General features: G+C 38.2%; 3 protein-coding genes and 1 long non-coding RNA gene across 7 annotated transcripts; 1 reads left to right on the top strand and 3 right to left on the bottom strand.

Annotated features, from left to right (window-relative positions):
* Positions 1-3,387: 3,387 nt before the first annotated feature.
* LOC141437334 (uncharacterized) lies at positions 3,388-9,461 on the bottom strand. Of its 2 annotated transcripts, none has more exons than XR_012452377.1 (4): positions 9,186-9,461; positions 7,070-7,173; positions 4,545-4,651; positions 3,388-3,595 (listed from the first exon to the last, which is right to left on the bottom strand). It is a non-coding gene; the product is annotated as an uncharacterized lncRNA (long non-coding RNA). The 2 variants fall into 2 exon arrangements; XR_012452376.1 differs by having other exon boundaries at positions 7,036-7,173; positions 9,186-9,460.
* Positions 9,462-10,756: 1,295 nt separating this feature from the next.
* Positions 10,757-13,912, bottom strand: LOC141436946 (uncharacterized). Its single transcript, XM_074100091.1, has 3 exons — positions 13,742-13,912; positions 12,613-12,743; positions 10,757-11,389 (listed from the first exon to the last, which is right to left on the bottom strand). The coding sequence occupies exons 1-3, from the start codon at positions 13,792-13,794 to the stop codon at positions 10,797-10,799; spliced, it is 777 nt and encodes a 258-aa protein (XP_073956192.1). The 5' UTR covers positions 13,795-13,912; the 3' UTR covers positions 10,757-10,796.
* LOC141436948 (uncharacterized) lies at positions 12,414-24,042 on the top strand. Of its 3 annotated transcripts, none has more exons than XM_074100094.1 (3): positions 12,414-12,476; positions 23,193-23,323; positions 23,754-24,042. In XM_074100094.1, exons 1-3 carry the CDS (start codon positions 12,430-12,432, stop codon positions 23,963-23,965), a joined length of 390 nt encoding a protein of 129 aa, XP_073956195.1. In that variant the 5' UTR covers positions 12,414-12,429; the 3' UTR covers positions 23,966-24,042. The 3 variants fall into 3 exon arrangements, with proteins under 3 accessions (XP_073956195.1, XP_073956194.1, XP_073956196.1); XM_074100093.1 differs by lacking the exon at positions 12,414-12,476 and adding an exon at positions 21,435-21,557; XM_074100095.1 differs by lacking the exon at positions 12,414-12,476 and adding an exon at positions 22,110-22,260.
* LOC141436947 (uncharacterized) lies at positions 17,959-21,158 on the bottom strand. Its single transcript, XM_074100092.1, has 3 exons — positions 20,962-21,158; positions 19,063-19,193; positions 17,959-18,226 (listed from the first exon to the last, which is right to left on the bottom strand). Exons 1-3 carry the CDS (start codon positions 21,048-21,050, stop codon positions 17,994-17,996), a joined length of 453 nt encoding a protein of 150 aa, XP_073956193.1. The 5' UTR covers positions 21,051-21,158; the 3' UTR covers positions 17,959-17,993.
* Positions 24,043-25,385: the final 1,343 nt, after the last annotated feature.

Here is a 25,385-nt window from a genome sequence, read left to right as displayed (position 1 = left end):
TGGCTCTACCTATACAGTAATAAAGATCTCACCACCCAAAGGATTAGCTAAATAATTATTGAATCAGGCGTTATTTTGCGGAGGCCCACATTAATGAACTGAAACAATAACTTTGTAATACTATGTATGTATGAGTATATATGTATGTAAATAAAATAATTTATTGTACATAAAACATAAAATAATACAAAAAGAAAACAACAAAAGGGATAAAAGGGATATTTTCAAACCTAAACTGGGAAGCAAAACTCAAAGATAGGCGAACAACAATTAGTATGACATATATATAAGTATATATATATATGTAATATATAATTACTTTAAAATAAAAGTTAATATCATTTATTCATAAAATCACTACAATACAAATAAAATAAATATACACTACTGATATATAATATAATATAGTACTGGTTTTGATAAAGGTAGGTACTAAGACTAATCCATTGAACTGAAATAATTAATTAGGTACTTTTCCCACTCGCGACCTTTTTTTTTAATATCCGATGCACATCCACTTCTTGGTGTCGGGGGCTGACGGAATTCGGGATTTTCGAGAATACTAGCGAAATCTTTGCTCAGAAGGAACATGCACAGTTGAAGAGCTAAAATTCAGGGGTGACCACAAGTCATACAAGTTAGGCGTACCCGCTGTTAACTTTGAAAAGTGCATGTCCGTGGACGTCTGGCCAGAAAGTGCTCTTACAACAATGTGTTTTTTTTTCGAAGACAAAGTGGTAAATAGCATCACCGATAAATCTAGAAGCATGTCGCCAAGTCATTCTGTGATTAACATAATCTATCAAAATGTCAGAGGCCTCAACACAAAACTTAAGCACTCCAAAGTTAACCTTGCTGTACTTGCATGTGATGTCGTCGCCGTTATTGAGTCGTGGTTGACTCCTTACCAGTAAATGATGCTGAACTTTACTGTTGTGTTATGGCTGGAGCGTGGTACGCTGTGATCGCGCTACCGGCAGGCATAGCGGAGGCGTGTTGCTCGCTGCGCCGTCAACACGAACTGGAGACCGCTGAGGGGGAGGACCTACTATGGACATCCTTTACGGTGGATGGGATCAACATTCACATGTGTGTCGTGTATATCCTCGAATGTTTCTGATGATGTCTACATGCGCAGAGTGTAATCCGTTATCGACTCTCTTAATGTGTCGTTTTAATTGTCGGTGACTTAAATCTATTCTAATTCCTAAGTACTCGTCTGTTAATTAATATCTTAAGTTATTACTGTAATTTTAACAAATTATGCTCGTCGTAATTCATTTAATTAATTAGTTCTTAGAATATATTAGAATAATTTAACAAAATGACATGTAATAATGATATTACCAATAAAAAAAGTATGAGTATGAGTAAGAGTAAGGTGAAGTGGAACGGTTGGTGAAGCACCAGGATTCCTCAATAATGGACGTCTCTGCTTCGTAAAACGCAATCTTTCGTTAAAAGTGACGAGCAGTTGACATTGAACTATTGTATCTACCTATAGGCCCAAATGAGTCAGACGACTTTGGTACTTTACGCGCATCTTGGAAGCCAACTGGCACTACTTTTCCCCCAGTTAAAACGCCTGGCAATTTTGTATTCGAATTAAATACATAATTCGCTATAATATCACATCAAACGCTGAGTTCTATAAATTGCGCGCCTTCAATTGATTTTAGGACCCCCTTCTTGCCCATCCACTCTCGCACCCACCGCTGAAGAGCTGCCAGGCGCTCGGATCAATTAACAATGATACTTTTCATCACACTTGCTCGTAAACAGTGTCGTAACATGCAGGCTACCTTGGTTGCAACCCCCCAAATAAAGCCCTCGACCTTAATGTGCTTGTCATGAAACCCGTGGTCGGTAAATGAGTCATTGCCCGCACTAATTTTCTTGTCATGGAGCCCAAGGTCGGTAAATGAGTCAATGTGCGTACTGTACTACTGATGCTGATGCGCGCGCTGGCCTACACGGACCGCACGTCAGGCGCGTGCTGCGGGATAGGAGGGGTAGGGCGGCGCTACCAAGAGCGCAGCCTAAGGTATCGCCAATATTTGGTAAAATTATATATTTTTTTAGAAATATAAAATTTTACTCGCAAATGTGATGAAAAACATTGTATGTCGCACGGGCGGTAGGTACTAGAATTACGAACATCTACTCATTAAAGCCCTCAGTCTTCGACTTCGGGCTTCTAATAGACTCTCGTTCGTAATTCCTTATTTACCGCCGTTAAGACACAATGTACTATTACTAGCGCGGGCTACCTGGACGCGCATTGCATTGCACGGTGTCGCTGAGAGGAAACCCATTCCTGGACAACCAGTGGGCGGCGCGGAGTCACCTCACGCGCACCCATTACGCGAACACATAATGACTACGAGAATTCGTGTTTTTTAGCAGGTATGTCCACTCTTCTGGGAGAGACGCATATACTTACCCTCGGTTTTCCCGAACAAAGCTGGATGCATCAGGGGCTGTTTGTAATGTTCATGTGTGTAGATTTTACATTTATTATTCCACTAAAATCATTCCAGTAGGTAGCTTGACACAGCGCTGTTTGATTGATCCTACTCGTATTTTAACTTGACTGCGGCCCTACATTTTCATGCTACTGAATTTATTTTTCTGGAAAACTGCTGATATGTCAGTTATGGCTTACGGTACGATAGACACTAGTATGAAAATAAAAACAAAAGAACAGTACAAAAGCAAAATAGCTGCTTTATCAGTCTTGTGAAGGCAACTGTGTACAGTCAACGTCATAAATAAGTGATCACTTTTGTACTTTGACACTTTAACGTCGTGTTTGAAAAGCCATACGAACACGAGTGAAAGCGACAAGGTATAGAAATAACCACTTATTTATGACGTTGACTGTACCTATCGGTGCTTATCTGTGTAAGTGAAAAGGGAGAAAAATTATCTCAACAATTCAGCAGCTACTGAACTAAATATCTCAAACAAACATTGTAGCCATCCTACTTCTTACCTACTCTACTTACTTCCTACTAATATAAAATGTGAAAGTCTGCGAGCATGTTTGGATATTTGGAGGTTTGGATGTTTGGATGTTTGTTACTCAATCACGTCTAAACCGCTGAACCAATTTAGATGAAATTCGGTATACAGATATTTTGACTCCCGGGCACAGCTCCCGGGGAAGGACATAGGATAGTTTTTATCCCGGAAAGTTGCATAGTTCCCGCGGGTTAGCGATAAACGAATACCAACTACGCGGACAGAGTCGCGGGCAACAGCTAGTAGGTAAGTACATACTTCTGAAGGAGTATTTAACTTAAGGTATCTTTAAATAGAAAATTCTAAAAGAGTACCTACTTAAGAGCGTTGAATTAATACCAGTTATTGTTAAAATAGCATCGATTTAATAAATAGTAAGTAAAATAATCCAGAAACCTCGTCTTTTAACAGTTTTGACATCATTATCGTAAATACAGCCACTGACTACCTTAAATAGTTTTTTCTAAGCAGATGTTATTTCTTCGGTCATTTTATTCCATCAAACGTTCAAATCCTTCTCTCAAACTAAAGGAAAAATTTGTAAGCTGTGAAAAATTTGGTGACGGTGACGCTGTAAAATATAAGTCTTATTAGTATATAGTATAGTTGGCGAGCCCATGAGGGGATTCTGGTATATACTAAAACGCAGCAGATTAACATATGGGGCATGGGGAATACAGGTAGTACCACGAGAGTTGAAGTGAATGATTACACACACAGCTAACATGTCATGTTATGACAGCAGGTTTTTGACATTTACTCATTCATTTCATTCATTCTCCTTTTTTGCAATCAGTTCTTTTTGTGGCTGTGTGTGTAACCATTCACTTCAACTTTCGTGGTACTATCTATACCTTGATTACCTTGCGCCCTGCTTAGTGATCACCATCATCATATCAGACGTAGAATGTCCACTGCTGGACATAGGATTTCCACTTTTGGACACAGGCTTTCCCCTAATCATCTTGGCCTATAAATACGTCCCACTGCTGGGTACAAACCTCTCAAGACAAAACGGCTTGGGCCGCAGTTCTCACGCGGGCCTATTGCGGATTGTGAACTTCAGACACACCATTGAATTTCTTCGCACGTGTGTGCAGGTTTCTTCAGAATGGTTTCCTTCCCCGTGAAGCTTATGAAAAATTTGATAAGTACCTACATAGTTTTGCACATAACTAATTGCGAAAAACTCAGAGGTGCAAGTATATGCTCGAACCCACGACCCCTGCTTGAGATGCCATAAGTCAAATCAATAGACTACCATGACTTACGCGTCTTGTTGAGTACGTAATATTTCAGCTGGTGGTAGGGTTAACTTGACTAAACGCCAAACTTGACTAAATGCAATAAACTTTGACTTTTAATGCATCAATAACATAATTGCGCCAAATACTTACTTATGCTGATGGAAAAACTTTAAAGGGGTGATCAGTTCAGTCATGTTAACTCAACCATGTGCTGATTCTGAATCAATTTTTAAACTACCATGCTTGTAAGGGAATTAAACATTTGAGTCTTACTTTGACCCGTAAACGCTCCTGCTTTAAACAAACACAAGGAGAGTAGTCCACAAATAAATAAAAACAGCAAGCAGCAAGCTCCGACAAGGTAAGAACAAAAGCAGCAACTGGAAAGCGATTTAGGGGCTGTTTCACCATCCATTGATTAGTGTTAACTGACGGTTAAATGCTCTATTTGTTTTGTTCGAATAGACAGAGACAGCATCACATTTAACTGTCAGTTAACACTAATCAATGGATGGTGAAACAGCCCCTTAGTAGTAATATAAAGAAAAGTTATATTCTGTATTATTTATACTAAGAAATAAACAGAGTGGTGGAATCATCTCTCCAATTGAGAGAGCACTTATAAAACTAGCTGCCCTCCTCGACTTCGCATGTTTGTGCAGTCGAGGAAACGGAGTCACGTATCAGGGTGGAACTTTGTGCTGCTAATGTCATATTGCATCTCATACATCTGCCCATCTCACACATAGCAAAATTGATTAGGAAAAGATTCTACCTTGGTATGCGACGCGATTAAGTTTCCCGACTATACAATTAGCCAAATAGATGCAGCCGATCGTTGCTCTGATACTGAATACCGTTCAACAATTTATATGTACAGGGTGTCTCATTTATATCAGTCAGTATGGGAAAGTCTGAAACTATAAGACATATTACGAAGATCTGTTCTTAGGAATCATGTCATCGATTTAGTAACAAGAAAAACATTCAAACATTTAAAAAAAACTTGTTCTCAGTACGAAACTTATATTATTAAATGTTACAATGATACACGATACCTAGAATGACTAAAATGCATTGTTTTCATACTCTCTAATAATGTAAGTTTTTTTTTTCAAAACGTCCGGGTTCGATTCCCGAGTTGAGAACATTTTTTTTAAATGTATGAATGCAGTTTTTTAGGGTTGCGTAGTCAAAGCCTTATAGTTTCGCCATGTCTGCCCGTCTGTCTGTCTGTCTGTCCGTCCACAGCTAAGCTCAGAGACCTTTATTACTGACAGAGGTAAAATAAAAAACTAAAAAAAAAATTTTGTTTACCACCCATAGACGTAAAGTGGTGGTGTTTTTTTTCCTCGACTAACCCTATAGTGTGGGGTATCGTTGGATAGGTCTTTTAAAACCATTTTTCAAGATCGATTCAGTGATATGTTTGCGAAATATTCAACTTTAAAGTGAAAATGTTCATTAAAATCGAGCGTCCTCCCCCCTGCTAAGATCTAAACTGTTGGGTGGAAAAATTGGAATAAATTCAGGATAGTAGTATGTATATCAAGTTTACAAGGAAAATTATAACGGCTAAGATTGCTTGAGAATTATTAGTAGTTTAAGAGTAAATAGCAGCCTTAGTATATTAGCCTTATTCTTTTACCATCCGATTTTATAATCGAACCTACCCACAGTGTTAAACACAAAGATATGCAGCAAGTGTAAAGGGTTGGGCTGTAAAGCAGCGCTGTGTGCATGCGCACTTTTGTGTGCGTCCACAGCATACGCTGAGCCCCAATCCATTTATCACACTTAATTAGCACTTAGTTATGTTATAGTTTTAAGTTTAACGTGGAAAATATCTTCCGTTTTTTAATAATATCATATCTGTTGCTCTAAGTGTGTTAAAAAAGGCTTATTCTATTCTATTCTATTCTTAGGTATAAAATATACCTAAACTTGGAAGATTCCGTACACAATACGAAATGCTTAGAAAAATATTACTTGATTCTTTCGTAATGGCTACGGAACCCTATCTTGGGCGTGTCCGACACGCTCTTGGCCGGTTTTTTCTTGTTATTTAAATCGATGACATGGTTCCTAAGAATAGATCTTCGTATGTCTTATAGTTTCAGACTTTCCCATACTGACCGATCTAAATGAGCCACCCTGTATATAAATAGATTGTCTCCAATCAAATATCTCTCACTACTGAGCCAAAGTCAATAGACAAGTTTTTTCACAGCGAAGTGCAAACATCGCTCAATCTTATTAAAAAAAAAGTTAAATGTTATTTAAGCTTGCTTTTGAAGGTTTCTCACAAAAAATATGCTTAAAATCCTGCTATTATCTTCAAAGTAATAAAAAGGTATACATGTGGGAATTCTCTAAATGGGTGCGACTCTGCCCTACGGGTAACTTGTGCCCAGCAGTGAGTTAACTAAAACCTCATTCTCATTTTATCTGTCGTGTTGTGTCGTGATGCATCAGAACGGTGTCGGTTTCATACATTTTATATGGTTGCGTTCACATTTATCTGATGCAGTGTGTGTTATAACGGCTTGTGTTGTGCCGCATCAAAGCTACAGAGGGAGAGAGAGAGAGACAGAGATCATCACAACACAACACGACAGATAAAATGTGAATGCCGCTTAAGGCTGGATTATAATAATAAAAAAACTAGACACAATTCAGCGGAATCATCATGAATGAGGTAAAGTATGTATTCAAATTTTTGATGATACCCCATTGAATAAACTCTTAGTGCGTATGCACCTACCTTCGTCTTTTTTATATGATAACGTCCTTCTTACCATCAACCGATATCGTCATCCTTTTTCTTTAAATTAACGCAAATACTACGAGCGTGAACACTGTCAGCGCAATACAAACAGGAATAAAAATCTTGCAGAAGATGCTGAAATAAATAATTATTATACTACAGTTATATACTTTTACTACAGTTTTGGAGTATTCTTTGGAGATTAGTGTCCCTCCCCCCTCCGAATTTCTGACCACAAAAGCAACTGATAGGGCCTGGACACATGTCGCCGGTACGGTGCCGTCTACGGTGTCACGGCGCGGCGCCTTCAAACGGCGTCGTGCCGAAACACGGTGCCGCGTACGGTGCCGTACACGGCGCCGCGAACGGCGTCGTACCACGGCGCGGTGCCGTGTACGACGCCGTGCACGGTGCATCGAGTTTAACTAGTTTACGTTTTGCTGCTGAACGCATAACACGCAAGTAAATAGTGGAGTATGGATTCACCCAATATCTTCGTTTCTGTTCTTCATTCGTCGTCTTAGCAGTAGGAGCAGGAGAATACGTTTTTCTTGGTCCATGTCAAGGCAAAAACTGTATACTTGTATATATTTAAAACGACAATTGTTTTGTATATTTGAACCGATGGTTGTACTTGCGTGTTATGCGTTCAGCAGCAAAACGAAAACTAGTTAAACTACCAAGCGATGCACCGTGCACGGCGTCGTACACGGCATGGTACGACGCCGTTCTGTACGGCACCGTACGCGGCACCGTGTTTCGGCACGACGCCGTTTGACGCACCGCGCCGTGACACCGTAGACGGCACCGTACCGGCGACATGTGTCCAGGCCCTTAAGGTCAGTCATATGTAAGTATTGTAGTCTAAGATCCTTATAACACATGTTAGGAGTCAGAAAGTGGTCAGCAGATTTTGCAAATTAAAACCTCGTTAGAGTTCAGTCTTGCTGAAAGTATTTTTTTTTCAATTCAGATCTTATTTTGAAATGACACCCATTTGAATTTTTCAGTCACTATTAGGTTATGTTATATGCAAAAACTCTGCTTTGGAGAAGAAACAAAATAGAAAATAGATAGAACATTTTGGTAACTTGGGTAGCTTTTCAGCCCGAAATATCCTGTGGTTATCCCACATAAATAAACAAATTTCTACACAGGCAACATCGCGAAAACTAGTAATTTAAGCATGAATTACCATTTTTTTAATGCTGCTGTCTAGTTGGATATCTAGTCTATCTATCCAAGTAGCTTCATTGAAAGAAATAAGTTTTTGGTAACAAAATTTTTAATACAAGCTTTTTTGCTGATTATATTTTTTTCGACTTTAGTAGCATTGTCACCCAAACTACATTTTCATACCAAATTTCAAGTCGCTGACATAAACCGTTGAAGAGTTCCGACCTGCGAGACGATCCTGGCCGGACTTTACATAAGTATGACAAATTTCAAGTCAATCTGACTACTGGAAGTTGGTCGAATTTAATTTGCAAGATTTGACTACATACAGACGACGGGACAGGTGAAACTAAATAATAATAACTAAAGATGGATACTAATGCTTAACTAAATGCTTTCTGACTTCTACTGCGTATGATTGAATAGGATGTTTTTTTAACACCTTCTCAGATATAGAATTAATTGTTTACTTTTAGCCAAGTAAAATGCGTATTCCATTTGGTTACGTTTTGTATAGTACCTGAATCTAGGTAGTACCTACAAGCTTAAAGCATGTTCCAGACGTTTGTAAGCCACCGTCCCAACAGGGTGACCTTGTTGCCATCTATGTAAACTGCAGTTGTAAGCCAAATTATAAGATTATAACATGCCCATCAGACGGCGACGGGTGCGTGCTTCCAACTGCAACTCAACTGATTCGCAAGCGTGTTAGCTGTAAACCGATTGTATTTCGAATCCGTGGTTGTAATTCAAGTTCCAACCAAGGTCCCTTCTATGGAAACGCTGGTTTTTAACCGTCTGCAAGGTGCTTTATTTAGAATTTCATTGGTGTCAATAATCCCAACACATTTAAATTTACTGCCACCAACTTCAACCAGCCTGACTAATCTGTTTACCCCACTGCTGAGCCTAACCCATGAGAGAATAAACCCATTTAGATGTGTTTCCTGTTCTTAAACTATAAAACTTACCACATGATAAGGGTTCAGATTCGTCCGGTGACATGTTTAAATTGGAATAAAAACATTATTTGTAAAGTTTACGTTCAAAATTATTTCACAGACAGGTTAAATCGATATGATGTCAACAAAGGATGTCAAGAAGTGGACAGAGGTTGGAAGTGACGTTTGTTGATATTATGTTATCTGTTGCGCTCTATTTGGCTCTATCTAAAAGAAATTTAATGAAAATTGGATCCTTCATCTTCTTTTCATCTTAGGTTGCGCGGTTGCTAATCGACATCTATATTATTATTATTTTTTTTACTAAGTATTGTTTTTTTTATATTAAATATGGCTCTGTCCATTGGAGGACAATTTTGCCAGTGTCTAGTAAGTTTTGCCCTGAGGTTTTGCCGTTGTACAGTAAAAAAATGTAGAAAACGAAATATGAGAGGTATACCTAGTGCCATTCATGAAGACACGTGATTTTGACAAAATTAGGCATCAATGACATTGTAATAAGAACCACGGCACGCGTCGTCGTGAATGACTCTAGGTACCTATAATGGTAATGGTGGATGTGGCAGAGCGCACAGACTACTAAGTGGTGCACACTAAGCAGATGCGATAATATTTTATCTGCGTATGAAAAATTTAATTATCTGAAATCTTTTCTGAAACTATCACACACACACACGCACGCACGCACGCACGCACGCACGCACGCACGCAGGCAGGCAGGCAGGCAGGCAGGCAGGCACGTAGGCAGACAGGCAGGCAGGCAGGCAGGCAGGCAGACAGGCAGGCAGGTAGGCAGGCAGGCAGGCAGGCAGGCAGGCAGGCAGGCACGCACGCACGCACGCACGCACGCACGCACGCACACACACACACACACACGCACGCACACACACACACACACGCACGCAAAACTCGTTGCAAAAAAGTTGCATTACATTGCGACGCTCGATTGACTACTACAAACTCGTTGCCTTTACAGCCTCGCAATGTAATGCAAGTTGCACGATTTTTCTTGCCAGTCTAAACCTAACCTCAGCTCTTTACTTTCAGGCTGTGCTTTCAGGCAAGGAATATTACGCGAAGCTCTGTGCAGGGGGGGGTCATCTTTTTAAGATCTACACATTTAAGATACCTGCTCAAAAAACTGTTTACGGTATGTGACAGTGCTGCACTCTGACGGCAGAAAATTGCAGTAATATGCAAAGTAGGGAATTGTACCTCTATCTATAGAACAAATTATCACTCTATAGTACTTGACAAAGCCGATTCTAGACGCGTATGAAATGTCAAACCAATCTCCTACGTATACTGGTACAAGTGCAGTATCATAAGAGAGCTATAATCATAGGAGAGCTGTTCAAAGGTTCCTAAAACCTGTAACTTACTCATTTGATGATATAACTTTTCAATATTTTGGATTGGTTCTAAAGAAAATATACAGGACACCTTTCGGACACAAACACTTAAAGTTTTATACGAGGTGTCTCTAGCTCACATAATATTTATTTGTTATCTCTCATTCCGAGGTTAGATCTCTTGAATTGCTTATGTGACTAAATTACTAGCATTAAAAGTCATCAGTTATCTTACCAATCACACGTATAATTATAATAAAGCGTAACACTAAAGGGTTATAACTTGAACGCTAAATTTAGTTTTCTTCTTTCGCAATATTTTTAGAAAGCCAAGTAACTGCCTCAGACTCATTATAGTCTTTGAGATTGACGAATTGTCTACATTCGTTACCTTTTTAATATCGACTCGTATTGCCTCAGGACCAGAATATTCTTCCGTGGTATTTATATGATGAAGTTTATTTGATGATTTATTCGCAATATCACCGTTTGCTTCAGTTTCATTTTTAACACTTAGACTAGGCGTGCTAACATTAAAATTATTAAACTTCCTAACGTATCTATGTCCTCCTGTTGGCAATAAAGTTCTGAAACCTTTAAAATACAAGTCAGTCAAAGCTGGTCCGGCAAAGGGATCGGGAAGTCTCATCCGCGGCGCAACTTCAGCTTTCATCAATCCCATCGCGTTTTCAGTAGGTACATCTTCTGGAGGATATTTTATAACTTCAATAGTTTCAGGCTCTTCTGAAACCCGGTATACTACTTTTTGTGTCAGCCGGTTTGAATTATTCTGGGTTGTCGGCTTGAAGTAGCCAGGACCATAATAGCCGGTTGGGCGGGTCTTCTTCATCATTCCTGCCACTATAACAAAAAATATTTCTATTGTTAATTTTAGCCATTTAGTGACCACAAATCACTTATTACGGAAGTTGTCTTAAGTAACTCGGAAATATTTCAATTCAAGCCCTGCCCATACAATTTTCTAAACAAAATCGTATGTGGCAATATGGCCCAAAGTATAAATTGAATCATAAAAATTTGATTCAAACGGCAAAACAAAACCAATGTTACTAGAGCCCTGCTCCTAAGCAAAATGGACGCAGTGTGGGGGTCATTTTATATTGGTTAGTTGGGACTAATTTACGTAGCGACGTGTGCGCACTTCCATACTAACCCGCGGAGACAAAAGGTGCTCGTGCGCGCATACCCTTTTTATTATTTATTGCTGTAGTAAGCGAGCAAGCTTGCTAGTTTGTTTGAGTCTAACATCTGGTAGCATGGTGTACGGTTGTGTTGCTTTGAAGATCAGCTCTGGTTGAGTTCGAAACGCGTCAGTGTAGTGTGGTGGTGATAGATGGGTTTGTTTGATTTGTGTGTGTTCTTACAGTGTGGAGGTGGACGAACTGCATAAACACGCATATCTTGTATAAACTTAGCTATCATAAGGTCGAGAGTGAGTAAAGAAATTATTTTAGTTCAAGCTTGCTTGCTCAAAATACTGGAAAAAAAATTGAAAGTTATCGAATGCTTCGTCTGAAGCGTATTTCTACACTCCATTTTTTCGGATAAAAATGAATAAAGAATATGAATGAATGAAGTGGGGGCAAATAATCATAGTACTTTTACATAATACCTTACAATCATTCTCAGAATTTAGTAGGTACATACCTACATTCCCACAAACTCACAAACGCTTAGCACTCGCACAAGCACACATTTTCCAAGAACGATGTGGCCTCTGCCCAGCATGTAGGTAGGTACGTAGGTATATATGTACATATTATACTGATTACTGTGTGTTTTTTGCCGACAGCTTTGACGATGAACTCGTAAGAGGGTACTCGGGGAGGATTTAGTGTGGTATGTTTACTTTATGATAGTCGGGCCTTTGTAACGTACTTATGTATCGTTTAATGTGGAAGTGGAGGAGTGCGGGTCTGCATAAATGGTACGTAAAATGTGTCGCACAGACGTCCCTACCCTGCTGTGCATGCAATTGAGAAGCTAAGTAAAAATGTTGTAGTTGTGATATTTATGATATGAGACTCCACAAAGTGACGCCGGACTCAATCAATCATACTCACCATATGTGTGTCTAGTTTTGTGGTCAACGTAGGAGTAATTGTAGCCAAGTCCGATGCCAAAACACAGCATACATACTAAGCACAGTATGACGCACGTTACCAAGGAACAAATCGAAAACCACATCGAGAATCTGAAATGCATTCGATAAAATAGGTAACATAGTCGGGTGAAAGTAGCAGATCGCTTTTTATACTTTGTAATATTAACATAGGGATAAAACACTAATTTGTGATAAAGAAAACAAAAACCTATTCATAATTTTATCTGTAGGTACGTAGCCCACGGTGCATGAGCTCGACGTGCACTGGCCATTTTTCTTCAGATAGCGTACTTTATAAAGAACAAATTAGCACTGTACTTTACAAAGCTCAAATTATTAATTGAATAGTAGACCATTCTGGGCAAAGTTGTCACTATGCATAATTAATAATAATAAATAATAATTTTATAATATATTCAAGATATTGGCGTGAAGTCACTAATGCTTATATTCGTTTAAGGTACCCACTGAATGCGATAGCAAACCCAGGTAGACTTATACCCCCTTATTCATAAAACTTAACAAGCCTATGTTAACAAACAAATGCTTTGTCCCTTTCTAACAAATACAAATGTCGAAGTGACAGATAAGGACAAACGAATTTTAGCGGCATTTTAACCAAAATAGGTTTGATTGTCGTTTATGAATAAGGGGGATAGCATTTACAGTTTTCGTCAACATATGCAATATTCGCTTTGGATCCACATACTTTGCCCAAAGGCGAATAACGAATAATTATTATTATTCATTTTATTTATCATCGTTCTAAGTTTAGGTTTTTACAATAATTTTATAAAGTAAAGTAAGTACAAAAAAGTACAAACAAAATAAAAAATATTATAAAAACCTAACCTAGTTTGCCGCCGATAGCAGGGCAGCGCCCAAGCTACCGGTGGTCAGGGCTGCAAAGTGAGGAACCTCCGGACAATGCGTGCCGTGTCTTCGCTATTAGACCGTTTGCCGAAATAACTATTTATTTATATTTATTATTATTATTAAACGAATAAACTGCCAACGATCTACGACGTAAGCCCTCGCAACGGCTAAAACTGTCGTCTTATAAATGGCTGAGAAAATTATAGACTTACTTCTCGGACATGTATATTACATTGGACATTAACTTCCCGATACAGTTACCCATTGTTTATCGTTTAAGTTATTCCCTTCAATAAAAAATCAGTAAAATCTTAAATACAAATAAATATTATCGAAAAATAACAATCCTTTACAAGAAAATAAACATCGGAAAATAAATGTTGTCGAAAATACACAATATGAAAATAAATATTCAAAATTATAAAAATATCATTACAAAACGATAAACTACTAACAATGTCAATAAGAAGGGGTGACAGTGACACTCCTTCCCGGCCCGGATAATATCGACCCTGTTGTTGTGTATGCGTCCATAGAAACTACGTGTAGTTTTGCAGGTGGTAGGATTGCTACCACCACCTTGCTCGCTAATCCTGCCGTGAAGCAGCAGTGCTTGCACTGTTGTGTTTCGGCGTGGAGAGTAAGACAGCCGGTGAAATTACTGGCACGTGAGGTATCCCATCTTAGGCCTCTAGGTCGGCAATGCATCTGCAATCCCCCTGGTGTTGCAGATGTCTATGGATGGTAGTGATCAGGAAATCCACTTCCTCGTTTGCCATCCAGTCCAATAAAAAAAAAAGACTGACATGAGCTTATATGGACATACGTGTACAGTCAAGGGCAAAGATATCGACACGGCCAAAGTTGCAAAAATATGTATACACGGCCTTAATGTTAAGTAAATAAAGTCGTGTATACATATTTTTGCAACTTTGGCTGTGTCGATATCTTTGCCCTTGACTGTACACAAAAACAGGGTCGGTACCTATCTCCATGTCGGTATTATCCGGGTCAGGAAAGAGTGTCACCAAATATAAAGAATTGTCAACGTCATTCATTATTAAGAAGGTGCTTTTATTAAAAAAAAAAATAGAAGCGTCTTTGAACTGAAACTCCAAAAGTTTACATTTCAGTGTCTTTGATCTTCACCATCATCGAAATTCATCATATCAGTGGAGTCGTAGGACATCCACAATTTAACATATTATTATAGGCCTCCCTCATATGAGGGAGGTATATACCTCCAGTTACTTCGGTTGGAAGAGGCCTGCATCCACCGTGAACCTGCGGGTTCAGGTCATTCGTCCATTTCGTTGGTGGTCGTGTGGCCGTCTTACGCTGCACTTGCCGATCCACAGGCTCCATTCGAGAACTTTTCGACCCCAACGGCCATCTTTTCTCCGTGCTGTAACTATGACCTGCCCTTTGCCACTTCAATGAACTAATTCGCTTGACTATGTCGCTAACCCTCGATCTTCTTTCGATCTTCGCTAAACGTTAAATATCGTATCTGCCCTGATAAGTATGCCAGAAAGCCGCTAAGTCACCTTAGCGGCCCTTTCAGTAGGTAAGTATTATATATTTTATCTACACCCATATAGTAAATCCTCAATTATGCGTTCAAAAACCATAGGTAATGACCAGCATTACGACATTGGGTTCTATTATGAACACGGCTGTATCGTAATGGAGCTCGTGGGGCAGACATACCTACCTAGTTCTTGTTAATGCAGGTCATTCTCAATGGTTCTTGAACACATGATAGAGGATTTAATATATGGATATAGATAAAATATTTTATGCAACTGTACGTAATTAAGCCTTAAAACACTCTACGTCTCGTTTCATAAACCCACACTCGTGTTTTAAGGACCCCTATTACGATACAGTTGCATAAAATACTATTTGAACTGTCCAAGGAATTTGACGTCGACCCAATCGGGAGATTTTTCTCTATCTTCTTTAGGTTCTGTAAGCATTAAGGCCGTTATTTAAATGCAAAAATTTTCGGATTGTCAGAAGCAAAAAAGCAGTTTAGAAACAATACTTAAATATAAAAACGTTAAAGCATTTTAAGGCCGACTGACGAATTTATCTCCAAAAATATTTTTGTTTTTATACTACAGAAGAACGCGGCTAAATAACTTTGCTTACTACTATGGCGGTTTTCATTATTTAACTGTTTTGATTAGTTAGTAGCTCCAGTTGTGCAAGCATAAAAGCGGCAAACCTAAGAAACTACCTAAAAATATCGCAAAAGTCTTTTAACTACTTTTATGCGTATTATTTCATCATTGTTAATTTGCTGTTTGTGCTACAAAAAAAGGCAGTGACGGCCTTTTATCGTAGGTATCCAAATAAAACATTTACTCCAAAATTAAGCTTATAGGCGGGTACTTCGCTATACTTCTTAAAAAGGCCGCTAAAGTATATCATCGATCGTCGACTAATACTCGTTACTCGTACTTGCTCGTTTGCCATCCAGTCAAATAAAAAAAAATAAAAAAATACTAACCTCAAAAGCGGTTAAGTTACTTAGCGGCTTGCTTTGTCCATTTAGTGTATTTACGTGTGTGTCATGTCGGATTCATAAAAGCGGTTAAGTTATTAAACTGCCCTTTTTCGTTCGTCTTCAAAATATAAATAGCAATAAATTTACTAAGAAATTCATAGGAGAGAAGGTATAAAATACATCCCTTATACTATATTTTATATTATTGTATCTTGTGAAGTTAATATGCTACTATAAAATAGAAATCTCAGTTTTTTCAAAGTATATAACATATTTAAATAAAACTTTTCCGTAGGTAGGTCCTAAATAAAATTTGCTATCAGGATCAAATATCATAGTTACTCTATCTAGCATACAACTCTAGAAATAACATTCGAACGGTTTTTGCCGCTTTTCTCGAAAGTTTCATTTTTCACTTACGGCCTTTTCTCATACCAGGGCAGATCTGATCTATAATTGAGATATAGAATTAAGATTAATAAGTGAGTTTCAGGTTGTTTATCGCATTTAGTGCATTGTACTGATATTATAAACGTTTGCTGACTCTCACTCAATGTTTTGAGTACATACACATATACACCGTGCTATTTTTCATTTCCGTTAACTTTAAGAGAACATCCAACATATTTAATGATGTTAGTTTCTCTAAAACAACAGCGGACTGACTCTTACTGTTTAAAAGATAATCAATAATTAGGATAATTAATTATGCGTGGTAAAACAGTGTTAACCCTTAAATTGACAAAATTTTAAGTATTTTAAAGTTCATGATTCAAACCTCATCGTTACACTATAGTCCAAAAAATTCTACATTAAATAAAAATACAAAAAGATAGTCTTGAATGATGGGACTCGTGTTGGCAAACTGCCAATTTAAGGGTTAAAGAAGTTTATGAAGCTTTTTTAAAGTAAGTGTTTTTGATCCAACTTACATATATTTAACAAAACGAGGTTAAAACTTTAAAGGTTAGAACCAAATGACGAAAAGTCTAATTAAAAAAGTAAGTTTCTAAATTCGCGCAATATAGATACAATATTCTGAAAATATATTTTCGTACAGAACTTATGAAAATATAAACCAACCATAACCAGCTGTACATTATTAGTACCTATGAAGTATATGTTCATATAGGGCCTCCATTAATTTGCGCGGCGGGCTGTTTCAATAGAGCAGAGACCCGCCTCACGCAGCGCTGCTCTACACCGTGTTTTTTTTTTGATAACCATTAACTTCGGCAGACGGCTCAGTTCATTGATATGAACTACTGGATAGCTAACTTTTTCGTCAAATTGAAGAAAAAAAAATGTTTTTCTTCGAAAAAAATATTTTTTCATGCATTATAATAGTTTCACAGTCATTGCTAATAGTTCAATTATAAAATAAACACACTTGACAAGTGACATTGACGTGACACATAAGAGAGACATCAAAAAATTCACATGTATAACTTTTTGGATTCGCGTTGTCATCGTTCATCCACCATTACGTCTCGTACTTATTTCGTTTTCTAGATTTTTTTTACCGTTACAACAGCAAAACCTACTAGACACTGGCAAAATTGTCCTCCAATGGACAGAGCCATATTTTTCTAAAAAATATCAACACCAACTTTCTTTTGCTAAATATGTGCGAGTTAAAAACGGATTAGTTATGGACATTGAAAAAACGTCATAAATTAAAGACCTTTACTCTGTTTTTCTGCTAATAATTAATTATCTTAACTCTTGATTATCTTTTAAACTGTAAGTTAGACCACTAGTGCCTTAGAGAAATTAACTTCATTTGACCTGTAGGTTGTCTCCTTTAAGTTAATGGATATCAAAAATAACACAGTGTATAATATTAGAGGACATGAAACAAGCACACCGAGCAAGTTAGTGGAGGCCCTTAGTTTTTCCAAAAATAAAACAGTGAAATATTGTGTGCGCTTTATTAACTTCCACTTTCAGGATCACGTTGAAAGTATTTCTAAAGTGATGTTTTTCTTTGACCGCCTTATTTTCTGTAAGAGCATAGTGATGTTCGCCCTTGACCATACGGGGACAACCATCGTCGCCATAAGAGGGTAGTCTTCTGTCACCATCTTCCTGGTTGCTGCTCTGACTTCTGGAAACACCGGGTTCTCCATGAGGTCTGGTTCAGCTAATCTTCTGAATCTCGCCTCTGGCAATTCTTTTTTGGCATCTGTGAACGATACAAAGAAATTCAGATATCGGCATTTGCAAGGTGGTATCCATTTTGAAAAAAAAAGGACCGTTACAGATGGACTGCATTCTAATTGCAACCGTCAACTGCCTATACATTTTAATCGCAGCTAGGGCCCAGTTCACATTTAGTTTTCGCATCGGCATTTGGGCATTTGTGTATTTCTCAAAAAGTTTTGACATCCGTAATTTCTTGACGTCAGGAAAAGTCACGAAATTTTGTGAGGAAAAAGTCGTAATTTTGTAACTACATCGAAATTTTCTATTGGATCCAACAATTAAGATTAAGTATCTGACTTTTTGACACCTTTTAAGGTTTTGTGTATCCTCCTAAGCCCTGTAATTTTTTAACAAACTTAGCGTTTAAGACCTAGATGTTGACCTGCTTTGTTATTTTGGATTTTATTTAAAAATCTTAGAATTCTCTATTAAATGAACAATTTTTACTTTTTGAAATACATTCAGCCGTTATTCTTAGTGTTAATTATTCCTTCATAAAGTACACGAGGACTTAGGAGGATATATTTAAACACACATTACTTATTTTTTGTGTTGAAATAGCGTCAGGAAATATATTTTTTTAAACAGGTGAACCACTGAAAATGGAAAACTTTTTGAGAAATAGTTGGCAGTTACGTTCCATTTGTACTGCCATTCAGTACAAATGGAAAATCTAAAAGCTGTGTTTATTTTCCTAGCTCAGAAAAATAGCTACAAGATGAGGCTTTGAAACCACGATTCTTTGCGTGAGTAACCATAGGGTTAATCACCGCCTGGTGTCTCGTCTTTTTAGGCCGTCATCAATATTTGATTTACCTTGACTAGGGTTTGCTTTGAAGTCAACGAAGCAGTAGTTGTAGCCGAGGCCGACACCAATGCCGAGTGTCACTACGTATGTGAGTAGGAAACACGTGATCACCCCTGTCATTGCGCAGCATTGTGCGAACCTGAACAAGAAACGACAATAATCAGCGACCACGGAAATGCGACACGGAGCCCAAATCCCCCCCATTTTTAACAAACGAAAAAAATGGAGGAGGTTCTCAAGTCGACACGTATATTTTTTCTTATTATACCTAATTGTTTTTTTTTGTTTCTTTTTTATCTGTATTGTTTTCTTGGCATAAATAAAATTTATATATAAACCGACAAGTAAAATTGTTTTACTTGTCGGTTTTGTTTGTGTTTTTTTTTTTATTTGGAACAGGCCCTTGCCATCTGGCAAATGGACATACAAAAAAATTAGCAAAGAGAAACCTACAAATAAAAGAGAAGGAAAGTTAAGAAGTGAAGAAATACATATTTTTATCTACACCCATATAGTAGGTAAATCCTCCATTATGCGTCCAAAAACCATAGATAATGAGTTAATGACCAGCATTACGACATTGGATTCTATTATGAACACGACTATTCATTACGATACAGAAGTATCGTAATAAGATTTCATACATCATTTACAGCACCAGGTCGTCACGCGCGCAACGGGCGCAGCTCGTGGGGCAGACACACCTAGTGACACACTAGTGAGTTAATGACGTGTAAAAGTGCCCATTGCGGCCTATTTACTGAATAAATCATTTAAATTTGAATTTTGAATTTAGTTCTTGTAAATCCAGGTCATTCCAATGGTTCTTGAACACATGATAGAGGATTTAATATATGGATCTAGATAAAATATTGTATGCAACTGTACGTAATTAGGCCTTAAAACACTCATGTGACCCTATACTACGCCTATAATGCTACGCCTCGTTTTATAAAACAACACTCGTGTTTTAAGGAGCCCTATTACGATGCAGTGGCATAAATAACTAATCTTTACTAGAAGTGTGTGCAGTTCGACTTGCATAAATATAAATAGGTAGCTAGAGCCCCCGCACATTGAGCCACTAGTAACGACCACATTAGAACGACTAGGTATACCTAGTCCCATTATAGTGGCCACCACAAGCTGCGGATGCGTTTGTCCATACATTTCGTATAGAAGGGTTTCTCAAAGTGGGGTACGCGAACCCCTAGGGGTTCGCTATTCGACGGTAGGGGGTTCGCGACAAGGCTTACGTGATGGTGGCTGCAAGACTGGCAAGATGATTAAGGTTGGTTTTTGGAGTCTTTTGTATTTTTTATTTCAACTCCAAATTTGTTACTTATGTGTTTGTTATTTGTTGTTGTTTGTTTTAGTTTGTATTTTCGTTGGCAAGACGATTCTTACCTATATTTGTTACCTTTTATTGAAATAAATTATATACATTATATTATCATGATGATTGAAATAAAAATAAACTTGGTTTCTCCAACAGCCAGTTTTATTACTTTCTTTGGGGGGAGGTAGGGGTTCGCTGTCGTCTAGAAACTTTAACAGGGGTACGTGGAGCCATAAGTTTGAGAAACCCTGTTGTATAGCATCGGCGCACACCAAGTGTATAGCATCGGCGCACACCAAGTGTTTGAGTGGCCGCGTCGTCCGAGCCATAAGCTGCAGGAGTCGGCCGCGCTCGCTACTTGTGGCCGCGTTTTGTCGTTCGACTCGCGCGCTCACAGTTGATTTAGGTAGGTATTTTAGTGTCAATAGTGGCAACCACTGGTGGCGGCGTGCAGTGGTCTGACTGAACCACTGGTGGTCGCGAATAGTGGCTGGCACTAATGGCCATAATGTGCGGGGGCTCAAAAAGCTTGTGAAAAGGTAGATAAAGTTATTCAAAGGGAACGAACCGCTCAAATGCGAAAACTATCTGTGACGCACAGGCACTGCACAACGCACCGCATCCACACCCGCCACAATGGCCACAGTTACAGCACATTATATACAAAAAAATGTAAAATAAAAAATATCAAAAACATAAAATAAAAATATAAAAAAAAGTATATTTTTATCAAAAAACTACATTTGATTGATGATGTAAATCATGCAAAACAAATTGTAAATAAATATAAATGACATTAGGTATAACAAATGTCATAGAGTAAAATCGAATGGGACAGAACTTGTATGGAGTCCAAAACAATATTGTTCAACACTTTACCTGCGATATATTGAAATAAACAAGACATTCCTCTAAATTGCACACAAAATAAATATTTTATTTTATTTTATTTTGCTTAAATTAATTACAGCTTTGTTTCGTAAATGAAAACTGGCTGCAATCATTTTGTTTATACTCAACATAGAAATTCAAATCTGTCATTCCTGTTTGGAACTCTTTTTTATATTTTTATTTTTTATATTTTACATATACACCATTTTTGATGTTGAACATAATGGGCTACAGTATATTAGAAGAGGAGAAAGTGCCCAATTTTCTAAAGGAGTGAGTTTTACATACTCATACAGTAGATCCGCATCGGGGTGACTTTCTATAATTAGGATTTATTCTGATAGTTTTAGAATTCTCATTATACTCCTTGAAAACTTTGAACGGGACATGTGTTCTGAAGAAAATGATTGTTTGATAGGTTTCTACAACTCATGCAGTCACCCAGTTTACGACTCTAGTTTACGAAACTTATAGTTGGATGCGAAACTAAGGCCCCTGTTAAAGTTGTTGTTGAACATTGTTGTTGTTTTGCGGTTGTACTTTGTTTTAGTAAAAAGTGAAAATAAAACACTGTAAAATTGAAATCTGACATAGGGGTAAGTACTTAGCCTCACTCAATGGCAATCTCTTCTTGCTCCATTTAGTGGTCAGATTACTATCAGTCATTATCATTATAACGTACTGGATATACCTTGGATATACTAGAACCTGGGTAATATCATGACATGACTTGCGTACTTCTCAAAATTTACCTTTTTATGACTTCAGCAAGACGTATTTTGTCAATGTCAAAGGGGCGTACAGACATCATACGAAACCTTTATTAGACTTGTTTGTACTTAAATCGTTCGTTCCGCCACCAATGCTCAATGCTATAAGATTTTCTGATCAAGCTGATCACTGCGAATTTTGATTTCAGCATGTAATACTAGTAACAAATGGAATTTCAACCGAAATTGAAGTCCGCACTGAGCAGGTATCTTCTGTTGGCTGCATCATTGCTTTCTATTAAACGCAATCGCAGCTACTTGCTTTATGTGTGGTGTTATAGTTTTCAAAGTAGTGCCTTTTCTCATGACAGTGTCCTCTGCTCCTCATTCTGTTACCGTTTTATGCATGATCTTGTTTACATTCAAATAGATAGATACCTATGTTTTGGATCAGATGTGGTTTGCATCTGATTCGAAAGCACCAGTTAGGTATACATTATTCATCAGATTTACTACTCTTTAGATCATTAATATACCAGATGTGTTCTTCAGTCGATCCAGTTTTTACCAGGTTTTTTTTTCGTCTAATAATTTATAAATAACCTACCACTTTATTTAGAAGCAATTAAACTAACAACGGATTTGAAAAAAGGAAATCTGACAGTAAGCGACTCGTAGGAATGGAGAACGCATCTGGTTAATAAATAATTTTATGATCGATGGCGATAATAGTAATCGGATGCAAATCGCGTTTGAACAAAAATATAACTATTTGACGATATCGTGATAATCTCTAAAATAGAATTAAGTAGTATTCACAAGCAAAACGATCATGTCAGCAGCCTTAGAGGCCTTATTGTCTAACGCACTCGGAACCGCAATCGTTCTTACTACTTCTTTCTGTCACACGGTGTAAGATGAGGGTAAAAAGAGATGGTGAATGCGATCGCGAGCGTCCAGCCGTTTTTTTTTTGCTTTTTTTTCGAGGGAGGTGGCGAATGCTCATAGGATACTGCCGAGCCTAGTCCCGCCGTTAGGCAATACAGCCACAGCTTAGGTCCTCGTACAATTTCATGTTTTTTGCTATTCCTTAGTGCCGTTATTTACAAACGTCGTGCCGTCAGATGGCAAAATACGAAAGCGCCTTGTGCTAAGCATGCCTTGAAGTAGCATTGAGTTAGGTCTCGTCTGTTCACAGCAAGCCAAGATGGGTGACGTGCATAGCGTTCGCCGTGGCAATGCTCATAATCACAGCGGTGGCCGTCACAACCGGCGTCTTCATCGGATACACCTACTGCTACCTCGAGCATCGGTCAGAAGCATTAAAAGGTGACTAGTCACTTTGATAGAGTTTGATTTAGATGTTTTAGTATTTTCGTCGGTGGCTCGAGTCTAATGCTGGTAACAGCAGTAGGTACGGCAAAAAACGTAAAAACATATACGTTACCAAGCCGTCAAAAATATCTATACACCTTTATGCCACTAAACATAAGGTCGATGTCGATTTTGACGCTATTGGCTGTATATTTTTGCATTTGACTGTACGAACTCTTTGACTAAATTCCAACTCCAAACGATGAAAGTGATTGAATATATATGTAGGTAGGTACTTAGATTAAGAAAAATATAAAATGCCCTTCTTGCAATAAATGATTGATTGATTGATTGATTGCATGTAACAGTAACGAGTCCAAAGTTTTATGTACGAGTAATAGCAACGAGAGTATCTCAGGTTAAATTGCTATCCCAATCTTCACAGGAAACATATCACACCCGCGCAATGTGCAAATTGTGAGGATTCCTATGCCGGAACAGCCAACTCCATACAACAAGACAATCAACGGTGCACTATCGTCCAACTATATCATCTCCAAAATCCTACGGATCAGTGGCGTTCTTGTTGATGGGGAAATTCCTGCCCCACGGAGTGACCCTGACGAAGAACTCGATTCCACAAATTCTCTGAGGTAGATTTAGTTTGTTTGATATTGTGTTTGTCTGGCAAAATGTAACTTATCTTCCTACTCGTGCCTTTTATAAACTTTTAGGAATCGAAATGAGTTTCCTTTATTTCGTAATATTGTTGCGACACATTGCTTAGCTTGCAATATGGCTAACACGCGCTTGCTAAGTATACTTACACTATATAGCAATGCCGTCAGTAGGTATGCCGAAGGATTCCTTGCCATGCCGTGCCGATAGTGGGCGCCGGGCCTAAATGGATTCATGTTGCAAAGCCGGGTCTCCATTGCTCACACGGCAGCCGTTTCTCCATTGCTCACACGGCAGCCGTTTTCGGTGCGATTTTGAGCCCTGTGCCTGTCTCAAACAAAATCGCACCTCTATTGCAACAACGACGTAAATGCAATTTTTTCAAATAAATTAATGTGAAACGCTGCAATATTAGTATCGCAGCGTTTCGCATCATTAAGTATTTTTTTTGAACAAAATGCATTTATTTACGTCGTTGTTGCAATAGAGGTGTGAAATCATGCCTCATGCGGTTACAAGCGAGACCCGGCTCAAGACCATCATTTAACAACCCTAAAGAACCAGCAAAAGACTATAAAGTCTAATTAGGTTCAGATTTTTTAAGACGTTTGTCATTATTCTCTCAGCAAGTTTTATTTAAAGGTCTCTACCCACTACACCGTATCATAGCATGACCGTAATAGGAACGTGTCAGACAAAAATAATACAGATTGTTCAACTCAGTTGTGCGCGCGGCCCTATGTGTGGGTAAACCTTGTACAAAGCGATAAGAACACGTCTTGCTCGGACGACGACTGCCGCGTTGTATATTTACAAGCGCACGCACACATAGGGCCGCGCGCACAACTGAGTTGAACTATCTGTAATACGAGTATACTCAGCGGCACAAAATTTGGCCCACCCTTCATACAAAATTGCCGATTTTACATACATTGGAGGGCCAGATTTTTTGCCGGTCAGTATGTATTCTTTGTATTGAAAAGTATGAGACTGCCCAGTATTTAGCACGTTTCTTAACCAACCGTCGCTGTCGCGTGCCATGCACGGAGCGTCACAAAAGGTGCTGACACACTTCTTGGGTATATGACACGCTGTTGACATGTTTATTCATTTATTTCATTGCACTTTGTCCACGTCACCTTAGGTCTTGGTTAAGGGCATAGCAATATTAGAAATATGTATGTATATTGTTGCTATACTTAGTCAGTGTAGCGTTACATGCCTCACATCACCTGATACTTTCCTATTACGATCATGGTATGCTACGGTGTAGTGGCTAGAGACCTTAAAGCGACGATATTCAAAGTTGTGATTTTATAAAAACGAAAGACTACTGGTACAGTCGATTTCATAAACTTGTGAGCAAAAATTTGATTAAAAATATCTGAACACGCTTCTA

Source organism: Choristoneura fumiferana, chromosome 17, assembly GCF_025370935.1.
Source record: "Choristoneura fumiferana chromosome 17, NRCan_CFum_1, whole genome shotgun sequence".
In the NCBI taxonomy this organism is placed as follows: domain Eukaryota; kingdom Metazoa; phylum Arthropoda; class Insecta; order Lepidoptera; family Tortricidae; genus Choristoneura; species Choristoneura fumiferana.
This window is presented reverse-complemented; position numbering and strand designations above follow the sequence as displayed.

Excerpts from the sequence above, each read along its gene's own strand:
- LOC141436946 (XM_074100091.1), bottom strand. The coding sequence starts at position 13,794 with ATGGGTAACTGTATCGGGAAGTTAATGTCCAATGTAATATACATGTCC. Across the intron at positions 12,744-13,741 it reads GTAATATACATGTCCGAGAA|ATTCTCGATGTGGTTTTCGA; the intron begins GTAAGTCTATAA and ends AATGCATTTCAG. Across the intron at positions 11,390-12,612 it reads CAAAACTAGACACACATATG|TGGCAGGAATGATGAAGAAG; the intron begins GTGAGTATGATT and ends TTTTTGTTATAG.
- LOC141436947 (XM_074100092.1), bottom strand. The coding sequence starts at position 21,050 with ATGTGCTGTAACTGTGGCCATTGTGGCGGGTGTGGATGCGGTGCGTTG. Across the intron at positions 19,194-20,961 it reads ATAGTTTTCGCATTTGAGCG|GTTCGCACAATGCTGCGCAA; the intron begins GTTCGTTCCCTT and ends TTTCTTGTTCAG. Across the intron at positions 18,227-19,062 it reads CAAAGCAAACCCTAGTCAAG|ATGCCAAAAAAGAATTGCCA; the intron begins GTAAATCAAATA and ends TATCGTTCACAG.
- LOC141436948 (XM_074100093.1), top strand. The coding sequence starts at position 21,496 with ATGTTGAACATAATGGGCTACAGTATATTAGAAGAGGAGAAAGTGCCC. Across the intron at positions 21,558-23,192 it reads GTGCCCAATTTTCTAAAGGA|CAAGCCAAGATGGGTGACGT; the intron begins GTGAGTTTTACA and ends GTCTGTTCACAG. Across the intron at positions 23,324-23,753 it reads TCGGTCAGAAGCATTAAAAG|GAAACATATCACACCCGCGC; the intron begins GTGACTAGTCAC and ends CAATCTTCACAG.